At 39.7% G+C, this 12,500-nt stretch overlaps 1 protein-coding gene across 1 annotated transcript in view; it reads left to right on the top strand.

Moving 5' to 3' along the window:
• The first annotated feature begins 10,338 nt into the window (after positions 1–10,338).
• The window catches only part of LOC143037723 (uncharacterized), a 28,991-nt gene continuing 26,829 nt past the window's right edge, over positions 10,339–12,500 (top strand). The window contains exon 1 of the mRNA XM_076206267.1: positions 10,339–10,372. Coding sequence (XP_076062382.1) covers positions 10,339–10,372 — 34 coding nt within the window. The remainder of the gene's footprint in view (positions 10,373–12,500) is intronic.

The raw sequence follows: 12,500 nt of genomic DNA, 5'->3' as shown, positions 1-12,500 counted from the left end.
CTTGTTTACCTCTATGTACCAGCCTCTTGCTGGGCTCGGCAGCTACCCTTGGTCGTCCCGACCAACCATTTTCTACTACCCTCTTACAGAGCACGTTGGAAATACACGCATTAAAAATATTTTTCTATAAACTGGTAAAATACGTTAAAAGTATTATTCTTCAATGGATGTTGTCATCAAAACAAATGCCACACATAACAAAGAAATATGTAACCTTTCCAAAATACATAAATGTCAGTAACATCAAAAGACGCAAAACAAAATTATTATAACAGATATGATTCAATGTCAAAAATTTATTTGAAAAACTCACCACTGCCAAAGTCTTAAGAGGTCATATTTAACCAACAACAAAATTAGAAAAACTGTCTTTCTCCTTCTGATTGTAAAATTTTATTAAGAACAACAACAATTAAAATAAGACATTATTAGAATAGTTGTCAGTGTTAGATCTCAATGGAAAATGTATTCTCCTTTTCAAATATGGTGAGTTGTGTGTCAATGAGATATGTTACAATATTTATATACACAGCATTAAATATGTTAGTGATAGTAGAATGTTTCTCCATAATTTCACATATGTTTCACACACACTTATTTCAATTTTTGTCTAGGATACATACTAGTGAAGCTGCATAAGAATTTTCAATGCTTCACAAAAGAAAATATAGTTAAGTACTTATTGGCACTGTCCATATATTTTGGCAAGGTTCCAAGTCTTCATGACTGACCAAGGCTCCAGGTCTTCATGACTGATCACGGCTCCAGGTAGCACATCTGTCTGACACACCCAGGTTCTAGTAGTTCAGGTCTCCCATCACAGGCATGCACCATACATATCAACAATATGAATATTATCTGTAAAATGTATTTGGATTAATACTCAACTCACACATGATACTATCAACATACTCCCTATACTCCTCTGGACTCAATGTTTCATTTACTACATTATTACAATGTGTGTATTTAATCTTGGTGTCACATGTATCATCATCAACAAATTATATCCTAGTTTTCTTGATATCATCTAAGTGTCTAATTTTTTCACCTGCAAAATCAATTAACCTATACGGACCTGAGTACCTCGGTGAAAGTTTACTATGGGGTTTATGTAATTTGACCATAACTAAATCTCCTATTTGTAAATCTATCTTATGTGCTATTTTGTGTTGTTGCTTTTTCATCTCTTGTGTATACTCTTCCAGGCGTTCCCTAACTCTTTGATGTATAGCTTGAAATGTATGTATCCTATTTGAGATGTAATCATCTGTATTATATACAGGTTTCTGTTTTGCAATCAAGATTTCATATGGGAGAATTTTGTCCTCCTCAAAAATAATAAAAGTGGATGTTTCTCCTGTACCTGTGTTAATTTGGTTGATTAGGATACATTTAACATAAGGAATTCAAGTATCCCAAGTATACTATGAGGGCTTATCATACCTCTAAGACATATGATAATTTTCTTATTTAACCTCTCTACAACTCCATTGCTCTGATGATGATTCACTAATATATTGAATTTGTGAATCTTAAATAACCTACATAATTCTTTCAAGATTTTGTTATTCAATTCAATTCCATTACCTGAAACTAAGATCTTAGGTGTAATGAAGTTACAGATTATCTGATTATATTCTACTGAAGCAATTTTTTCAGCTTTCTTATTTGGAATAGGTTGTAAAATACAAAATCTTGAAAAATAATCAATGGCAACCAATACATATTCATACCCATTCTCAGACATAGGTAACTCCAGTGTATCTATGTGAACTCTTTCCCAAGGTTTCTGCGGGATGGGATATGATAACATAGGAGCAGGTTTTGGTGTATTTCCTTTCACCTTAGCACATTTAAAATATATATATATAATCATATATATTTTTCTTCATATCTGGCCAAAAATATTTAAGTTGTGCTTGTCTATAAGTTTCATCCTCTCCTGGATGTGAACTACAATCACTATCATGAAGAAATGTCATTACCTCTTGTACAAGAATTTGTGGTATTACCAACTGTTTCACTGGGTCCCTAGACATATCTTTCCCATTTACAACTACTTTTCTATACAAAAGTCCATTAGCCAAATGAAATCCCTCTATCTTTTACTCTTTTGGTAGTTTTGGAGCATTACCTCTTGGGTTCATCAAATAGTGGGTTACTGATTCCCAAGTCTTATGTTTCCTTTGTCCCATTATTATTATTTCCTTATCTATACTACATACATAATTGATCAACCCTGTCGTTGGTTGGCTAATATTTCTAGATAGTGCATCTGCTGCAACATTCTTTCTACCCGGAATATACCCAAACCTAATCTTATAATAACATTGAAGTATAGCAAACCACCTGGCTAGTCTGCCCCTAAGATTCTTATGCTTAAATAAGTTCTAAATAGCTGTGTGATCAGTCCACACTCTGATTAGATATCCCAGTATCATGTTTCTAAATTTTTATAATAAATATGTCACTGCTAAGTTTTCTCTTTCTGTTATAGAGTAGTTTCTATCTGCACTATTACAAAGTCTAGATGTGTAAGCCATTGGTTTCAAAGTTCCGTTTCTCTCTTGCATCAGTATGCCTCCTAACCAAATGTCAGACGCATCAGTACAAAGAATGAACTCCTTATCATAATCTGGAAATATTAAAACTGGGGAACTACTAAGTTTATCTTTCAACTTGTCAAAAGCTTGCTGTTGTGCAGGTACCCAAATGAACTTTGAATCTTTCCTCAACAAAGATTTTAATAGATTAGATATGTCTGCATATCCTTGGATAAATTTCCTATATCCTGTCAATCCCAAGAAACTTCTAACTTTTTCCACATTGTTTGGAACTGGATAATTCTTTACTGCTTCAGCCTTTGAATTTACTGTACTAAGTCCATGCCTGTCTATCTTATGTCCCAAATAAATAACACTGTCCTGCAAAAACTTACTTTTTTCAGGTTTCACTTTCAATCCTCCTTCAACTATTCTTGAGAATACCAAATCTAATTTCTTAAAATGCTCAGCCGCTGTTTAGAAAACTATTAAAATATTATCTAGAAATACACTGGCAGTGTTTCCTGACAACCCATCTAGAACTGTATTCATTAATCTCATGTAAGTAAATGGACTATTACATAACCCAAATGGCATTCATTTGAACTCATAGTGTCACGTTGGAGTAGAAAATGCTGTGAATTCTCGTGAGTCTTCATGCAACCCTATCTGCCAGAAAGCAGACTTGATATCTATAGTGCTAAAATACCTATTCTCAGTTCCTAAATTTCTAAGAATTTTCCCTAATGGTAATCGGTCGGGTATGGCCTGTCTATTCAATTCCCTATAATCAATAACTGGATGCATAGTACCATCTGATTTTGGCACCAGAATCAGAAGGAAGTTCCACTCACTTTTACAATGTTCAATAATATCCTGCGATAATATTTCCGTGATCAATTTATCTACAATGGCTAGTTTGGAATGTGTTAATCTTGAAATGGTATGATATCATTGTGTACATATTATAATTAAGTACAACATTGTACAAGTATTATGCGAAGCGTTCAATTGTGGTTGTATTTTTCAATTGCAGAATTGTCATAGATGTATTGTATATTGATTTTCTTATTGTTATTGTATATTTCCGTGTGTCTTTTTGTAAGGAGAACCAAGGCGAATCGTATATGTTTCCCGCGCTAGATCGGGGGCTTAGTTTCCCCCAAATGGCCAGTCTTGATTTCGCCTTCAAGTGAGCGCACGTTTAGTCTCTGTAGTGCTAAATAATTTATATATTAAATTCGATTTCGTTTCATTAGCCACCCTATGCATAAATTGGTGGCAGCGGTATAAAACATTTGCTATTGTGTGAACATTTTGTTTTGTAAGTTAAAAGGTACTCCAAACACAGCTTTGAACTTTGAAGTGTTATGCTTCTCTCGCGGGCATGTATGTTTTCTCTCCCTTTCTCTTTTTTTTCAGCCAGGTGATTATTACTAGTAATTCTGGAACTACTCACACCAGTGACTTCTGAATTTTTTATGTGATGATGCTCAGGAACAGTGTATTTGAAATGTGTGCCATATGATTTTATTGAGAGACGAATAACTCGTGGTTCCCAGTTTTCGGGCTTCGTTTGAACTTTTGGTTATCGCCATCGTCTTCTGCATTGGAGGATCGCTTCCCTTGTTGTTGCTGTACTTAAAGCGATTAATCTGGAGACTGGATGAGGAAGGATTACTGTTCCAGCCTAGATTTTATGAAGAGTTGGCCTGCGTGATTACCGGTTTCAGTACGTCTCCTCCGAAAAACTGGTTATGTTGAATTATTGATTAACATTATTATGATTAATTATTTTGTGTAAATTTCAAATCCTCAATAGCAGGGCGTGTTGTCTTGGTGGCCATGTTTGTTTCCACCGTGACGTCATTTCTTGACGGTCACGTTTTCTTTGGTTGTTTATAAGAAAATTGGTGTTATTGTTTATTTTTTTAAGGTATTTCCCGAGTGTTGGATATTATTTTACGACCGCCAGCCTAGATGGATTCATCTTTCCTGTAAAGGGGCATGTGTTTTTGTAAGCTGTCGGAATACTTATTGTATGAATTTAACATTTATTTTCATTTTTCACGTTAATGTTGTTACGCAGTGGTACCGAAATTCCAATGTCTTGAGAGGAAGGTGGGCAGAGTATTTTAGGGAGTTGCTAAATGTGAAGGAGGATATGGAGGGAAAGGTAGTTGCAGTGGGAAGCGCTAAGAAAATGAGAGTGATGAGTGAGGAAAATGGAGGAGAAACAGGGAAGGATGAAGTGAAAGCAGCTGTTAAGATGATGAAAGCAGGTAAGGTACCTGGTCTGGATGGATGCTATGCAGAATGTCTGAAGAAAGGAGGTGCAGTGATGGTGGACTGGCTGGTGAGGTCGTTTAATGTTTGTTTAAGAGAGGGTAGAGTGCCGGAGGACTGGAGGAGTACCTGTATAGTTCCGCTTTACAAGGGAAAGGGGGACAAGTGTGAGTGTAGTAGTTTCAGAGGTTGTAGTTGGGAAGGTTTATGGGAGGGTCTTGATTGAGCGGATTAGGAGAGGAACAGAGGGAGTAATTGGTGAGAAACAGTGTGGGTTTAGAACAGGTAGGGGTTGTGTAGATCAGATCTTTGTGGTAAGACAGATATGTGAGAAAGCTGTAGGAAAAGGTAAGGATGTTTTTTGGGCTTTTATGGATCTGGAAAAGGCTTACAACAAGTTACGAGTAGACAGGAAGGCACTGTGGGAGGTACTGCAGATATATAGGATAGGAGGAAAGCTGTTAAGAGCAGTCAAGAGCTTTTACGAGAGTAGTAGAGCTTGTGTTAGGATTAGAAATGGAGAGAGTGAATGGTTTGAGGTAAATGTGGGACTTCGTCAGGGGTGTGTTATGTCCCCCTTGCTGTTCAACTTATATATGGATGGGGTGTTGCGAGAGGTGAATGCAAGGGTAGTGGGTCAGGGGTTGGAGATGATTAAGGAAAATGGAGAAAAGTGGGAGGTGAGCCAGTTGTTGTTTGCTGACGACACTGCGCTTATAGCAGGATCAGAGGAGGGATTGAGAAAGTTAGTGACAGAGTTTGAGAAGGTGTGTGAAAGAAGAAAGCTGAAGATAAATGTGGGGAAAAGTAAGGTGATGAGATGTACAAGGGGAGAGAGTGACAGCAGGCTGGAGGTAAGCATTAAGGGTGAAAGACTGGAGAAGGTGGATAGCTTTAGATACTTGGGTGCGAATGTGGCAGGAAAGGGAGGAGTGGGGGTGGAGGTAGAATGTAGATTGAGAGAAGCAAGTAAATGCCTTGGTGGATTTAAAAGTGTAATGAGAAATAGATATCTGGGAATGGATGCTAAGAGGAGGTTATATGAAGGAATGATTGTGCCAACAGCAATGTATGGGGCAGAAACATGGAACATGAGAGAGGAAGAGAGAAGGAGTCTGAATGTGTTTGAGATGAAATGTCTGAGAAGTATGATAGGGGTTACTAGCCTAGATAGGGTGAGAAATGAGGAGGTGAGGAGGAGAGCAGGGGTGGAAAGGGAACTGGGAGATAGGGTTGATGAAAGGGTATTAGGATGGTTTGGACACATGGAAAGAATGCGTGAAGAAAGATTAGTAAAAAAAAGTGTGGAAGGCAGAGGTGGAAGGAGTGAATATGAGGGGGCGTCCTAGGATGAGATGGGTGGATGGGGTGAGGGGGGCATTACAAAAGAGAGGAATGTCTGTGGAGGAAGAACGGGAGAGGACAGAAGATAGGGGTGAATGGAGAAGGGTTGTGTATAGATGATGCTGTGATGCATTAGGGGGAGTGGGTGGGGGATGGGGGGTGAGGAAGTATGTATGAGAAAAAAAAATTGACGCAGCCCGAAGGGATTTCTCACCGTCTTCTCCTTTTTTTGCATGAGGGGACGGAGAGGGGGGGGTCGCCGAATTTATGAAGCGGCCTTGCTGTGGATGTGCTGTGTCTTGCGACACTGCCTCTGACCCAGGGCAGTGGACAGGATGCAGGGATGACCCATCATTCAGGAGGTACCATGATAAGAGGGAGGGAGGAGAGTGGAGGGGAGTGGAATATATAGAAAATGGAATGGATGGGAGTGGTTTCTATGCCATTTTCTTTTTGGCTATCCCCCATGTAGGGAGGGGAAAATCCTTTGGTATATGTATATATGTATGATGTTGTTTAGCTATGTCTACTAAACATTAGCTGTCCTCCTTTATTGATAACCAAACATCACCTCAGACAATAGCTCATACTTTCACACTGTTACATTAGGATCATTCTATTCTTAATTTTTTCTGGTGGTGATCCCCATTATAAAGTCATTGATTTTCTTCGCCAGTGCGAAGAGTGCATTGTCAATACTAATGTTTCAACGGGGTCTGAGAAAATTTCTTTCGTGAGGTCACAGCTTGTGCCTAATTCTTTGGCTTCTGAGATGTTATCTGCTTCGTGTCTCGACCCCAAGTCTTTAGATTACAATTATGATATCTTTAAGTCTAATTTTCCTTTTTTCTGATACCACTGTACGCAATGCCTTTCAATGGTGTTTTAATCTGGCTGATGTTCTTACATCTAGATTGGGCACTCTTGACTATAGGCGTGCCCAGGCCAGCATAATTGTAGTTGAAGCCTTAGATTATCTCTCCCATTCAGAGTAGGTAGATTATGGCACCATCTCTTTGGACAGGTTCCGCCTTATTTTGGAGTTTCTTTTATACATCATTTTCTTAGCACCTTTTGAGAGGAGAACTGCCTCTTCTCCCAGCTATAAAACAAATAAAACCCTACTGTCCTTCGCAACAAGGTTTTTATGCAGACTTAGGGAAGTGCCTTCTGGTTCCTTGTGTATTAGCAGTGCTCAGCAACAAACCAATGTTCCTGGTTCTCCTCCTCCACCCCACAGTCTTCATTTCCTACTCACTGCTTCCCTTCCTCTACATTTACCCCTCCTGTACTCACATGTATCTATCATAACAAGTCAGGTCATTCGAGTGATTTTTTTCGTCGTAAGCGTCATGTACACAAGTCAAGGCAGTCCCCTGTCCGTAGGAATGTATCGGATGTTTCTTCTCATGTGACGCCTGACTTCTCTAGAGTTAAGCCGCAGGATAAGCTTAGCTACTGTCATATCCATGGTCAATGTAAACACTCAACTGATCAATGTTTCAATATTTTGAAACTCAGTGATGTGACTTCTTATCAGCCTAGACAATATCCGTCCCATTTTTACAAGCGCTAGTTTCGCAGCCCAAAGGTTTGACTACTAGTGTTAGGTCACAGATGGTGGCTGCTGAGTTTTCTCGGTTACTCACCTTCCAATTTCTAACCGAGAATACACCTATTTCAGTCACTGTAGATACTGGTGCAGAATGTAGTCTCATAAGTAGAAAAGCTTATTATGCTCTCCGGGATTTGTACAATCTCCGTTTATCTCCTTTTTTTTTTTTTTTTTTTTTTTTTTTGTAATAGTTTGAATTCTGTACAAGGTTCCCCCTTGCCTATTCTTGGGTCTGTTCACATTTCCTTAAGGTTTTCTTCACATACTACTGTTTTCCATGTCATTTTGTTGTTATATCTGGTCTTGCACTTATGTGTGATTGTCTCTTGGGCATCGATGCTCTAACAGCACATGGCATTGATATATCTCCTAGTCGCCGTGTGGTTACTTTCAGTAATTTTGTAATTCCTGCAACAGATAGGCCAGTTTCTATTTGTAACTCCCCTCCTGTGAATGATCAGGTCGTTCAGTTGCCTTCGAAGGGACCTACTCGCTTTAACTCTCCTATTCTTTCTTGTGCTGCTGCTGTTGTTGTAGGAGAGCATTGTATTCGGCCTTCAAGTGCAGTTCGAGTTCTGGTGCGCATTTCAGGTGCTCCAATTGGGTCTGACGTTTTATCTCAGCCTGACTCTGTTCGTGTCCATCGCCTTGCTTTGGAAGGGACTCTCTCAAATATTCGCAAGGATCTTGTTACCACAGCTATGGTAACCAACGTCACGGGTACTCTTATCACTCTCTCTCCTGGCAGTCTCTTAGGCTCCTTTGAAATAGTTGACGTTGATGCTTTCCAGGATTCACCTCCTATCATTGCAGCTTCTGTGCTACAGTCTCCACAAGCAAGTGACACGGCTCACTTGGCCTCCAAATTTGCAACGTTTGTAGGTGAGATTGATTTTCCTAACGAGATTCCTCGTCTCATTGAACTGTTAGTGACCCACAGTCAGGCTTTGGCTTTGTCTGGTGATTCATTGGAACTTACAGATCGTGTGGTTCATAGAATGGATCTTCAGCCAGGTGCTCATCCTGTTTACGTTTCCTCTTACATGTTGCCTCATTCTCGTCGGCTTATAGCACAGTCCTTGGTTGACGACATGTTACGTGAAGGCATTGTACAAGAGTCTCACTCGGAGTGGAACTCACCACTCCTCCTGGTGCCTAAGAAGGATGGCTCTTTTCGTCCTGTTATTGATTATAGGTGAGTTAACGAGGTCACTATTCCAGACCATTACCCTTTGCTTGTATTAAGTGACCTTCAGTCCATTGGCATTGTTAATATGGTGTTCACGACCTTAGACTTAAAAGCGAGTTTTTGGCAGATACCCCTGGAGGAGAAGTCTCGTAAGGTCACGACCTTCTGTACTCACAATGGACATTATGAATGGCTACGTTGCCCCATGGGGTTTCGGAATGCTCCCTTGACTTGCCAACGTTTGATTAACTCCAGATTAACTCCATTTTTTATTGCCTAGTAGGCAACGGGCTTTTTGTTTACCTAGATGATTTAATATTAGTTTCCAAGGATGTGGAGAGCCACTTCACTAAGTTGTCCATGTTCTTGCAACGTTTTACTGATGCTGGATTGAAACTCAATTTGCCCAAGTGTTCTTTTCTTAAGTCTAGCATCCAATTCCTAGGTCATGTTGTTGACAAACATGGTATTCACACTACTGACGATAAGGTCAAGGCGGTTAGGGACTTCCCTACACCTAAGTCAGTTGAGCATGTACGTTCCTTCCTTGGTCTGGCAGGGTACTATCGTGCATTTATTAGGAATTTTGCTTCAATTGCTTCCCCTCTAACACGTCTCCTCAAGAAGGACACTTCCTTCCAGTGGCGTGATGTTCATCAGGAAAGTTTTGATTCCTTGAAGCTTGCACTTACTGAAGCGCCTGTGTTGGCATTCCCGGACTATAGCCTTCCCTTTACTATTTGTACAGATGCTTCTGGTACAGGTATTGGAGCTGTACTTATGCAGCAAGTAGACGGATGTAGACCCCATGTTCTTGCATATGCTAGTCGCATTCTTAACAAGCCTGAGTCTCGTTACTCTGTTACTCATTTGGAGGCCCTGGCAGTGGTGTGGGCTTTAAAGTTTTTTCGTAGTATCATTTTTGGATATCCTATTACAGTATACACGGACCACACTGTTGTCACTCAGCTTTTCCAGGGCAAAAACCTTTCGGGCCGATAAGCCAGATGGTTTCTCACGATTGAGGAATTAACCCGACACTTAAGCATATTCCAGGGCGTGCATACAATGTTGCTGATGCACTTTCACGTAAAATTCCAGTTGCTGCTGTTACAGTAATTGACAACTTCTCTCTGAGGGATCTGGTCAAAGCTCAGCGTGAGGACCCTGTTCGGTCTGCTGTTATTTATGCTTTGGAGTCTGGTGACGATACCACTTTACCAGATTTACCTGTTCCCTTGTCCCAATTTCCCTTGCAGGACAAGGTTTTTATTCGTAATGTGGAAGTATTTGAGCAGGGTGTGGCACAGCTGTGATCCCTGAGTCCCTAGTTCCTGTTGTTCTGCCCCTTGCTCATGATGCCCCTCAGGCTGGTAATCCAGGTCGTGGCACGTAAGAATTATTATTGGCCAAAAATGCGACTAGACATTACCTCTCATGTAGCCCAGTGTAGCTCGTGTGCCCAGAACAAAAGTTCTACGCACACTACTACCATCTTAGAGTACTCTACTCCTTCTCGCCCTTTCCAGACTATGGCTGTAGAGCTTTTACAACTGCCTCGTAGTTCTCAAGGTTCTGTGTATGTCCTTATGTGTGTAGACCACTTTAGTCGTTTTGTGATATTGGCTCCCTTACGTAGCAAGTCTGCTCCAGTAGTAGCCCATGCTTTAGTTTTTTTATGTTTTTTGCCCATACAGTACTACTTCAGTGCTCCTTAGTGACAATGGGTCGGGATTTAGGAATGAGGTTTTAGCAAACATTTGTGAGTGTTACGGCATCACGCAAACATTCGTGACTGCTTACCATCCTGCGTCCAATGGTCTCGTGGAGAGGACGAATAGGAAGATTTTGGATATAGTCAGACATGTTGCTAGTAGCTTTCATGAATCTTGGGAGGATTGGCTTCCACATATCAGTGCTTATATTAACAGCACTTTAATGTCTCTACGGGCAAGACGCCTCATTATGTTATTTATGGAGTGGAAAAACGACTCCCTTATGGTGTGCTTAATAGTCCTGCTCGTCCCCTCTACAATATTGAGGACTATAGTCAACTCCAGTGTCACGCATTCCATAATATTTATAGTTTTTAAGAGATCAACTTGATGTCTCCAAAGTCAATATGTTGAAACACCAGCATCTAAGGGCTGAGCCTGTTAACACCAGTATTGGTGATCATGTACATAAAAGCATGCCTGACCGCCAATCCTCAATTGTAGATCTGCAGGTCCCTTTTTGGTGACTGAAAAGTTGCATCCTAATAAGTCCAGGGTCTCTGAGCCTTCCCAGGGACTGAGCGAAGTGTTACCCGTGGATAGGCTTAAGCCTCCCCCAGAACCCACTGTACAAACTATACCTTTCAAGGGGTTCTTTGTCTTCCTAACTGTATGTGTGTATTGTTTATGTTGTTATTAATGCTTGCCTTGATCTGTACTTTGCATCTTGTTTATCTATTATGTGTATTGATTTGTATAATGTGTAACTTTGGGTTAGCTATTAAGTATCATGTCCCGGACGTCCGGCAATTGCTGTCTTTCTTTTGTTTAACTGGTACCAGTTCTTATGTTTCTTTATGTTTGTATGCAGTTGTATGTAATTTATGGGTTTTCTTGAACATCTAAGTTAGGTTCACTATATGAGACTATTTTCTGTTGGTCTGGGCCGCTCTGTCCCGCTACCTAAACTATCAGTGTTATATTTCCTATCTATTTTCAGAGATTCTCTGATTACTGTTACGGATCTAAGTCTGGTTGATTTAAAAATGGGATTAACTGTGATTTCACTAAGATCCCTAACTCAGCAGGACATATGATCATGTTCTTTCCTTATAGTTGCAAATCCTATTAATAAATCTCCTGGGAAAATAGAATCTTCTACAAATATCACTGGAATGTGCAAATGCTCATTTTATTTAAGATTACCTCTAATTCAACCTTACCTAATGTTTTTAACTGACTTCCAATTACTCCTTACAATAAGTAATGGATTGGCTTCAAGATTTTCACTCCTGATTTCAATTATAACATTAACTACAGATCCTGTATCAATAAATATTTGAATAGGTTCATTGAACACTCTACTCGCAATGAGAGGTCTTACAGAAGTCCTTCCAATTGTTATAGTCAGTTTATAATTATCTTTAATGTAGGTGTTTTCTTTCACCCCTCTATCACTCATGTCCCTAATACAATACTATATGTATTTCTATGGGTAGCTCGGTAGTGTTGTTTTATTTTGTGTTTGGAGGTTTTCCTTGTTTCTGGGTGAATACGAAAATTTGGTTTTGTTCTACAATCCTGTGTTCTGTGTCGTATCCTCTGATGACACAAACAGAAAGGTGGGTTTCTACAGTGATATTCACGATGATCCTAATATTTACAATTTCTACAAATAGTTTTATAATAACACTCTTGTGGTTTATGCCCCCAGGCATTACAATTGTAACATTCAATTCTAGCATTTCTTGATGTGCTTCTAACTCTATGTTCAGAGCCTCTGTTTCTGTATTCACTTCTAGAGT

The sequence above is a fragment of the Oratosquilla oratoria genome, chromosome 23, assembly GCF_046742065.1.
Source record: "Oratosquilla oratoria isolate Oo_2021 chromosome 23, ASM4674206v1, whole genome shotgun sequence".
Lineage (NCBI taxonomy): Eukaryota > Metazoa > Arthropoda > Malacostraca > Stomatopoda > Squillidae > Oratosquilla > Oratosquilla oratoria.
This window is presented reverse-complemented; position numbering and strand designations above follow the sequence as displayed.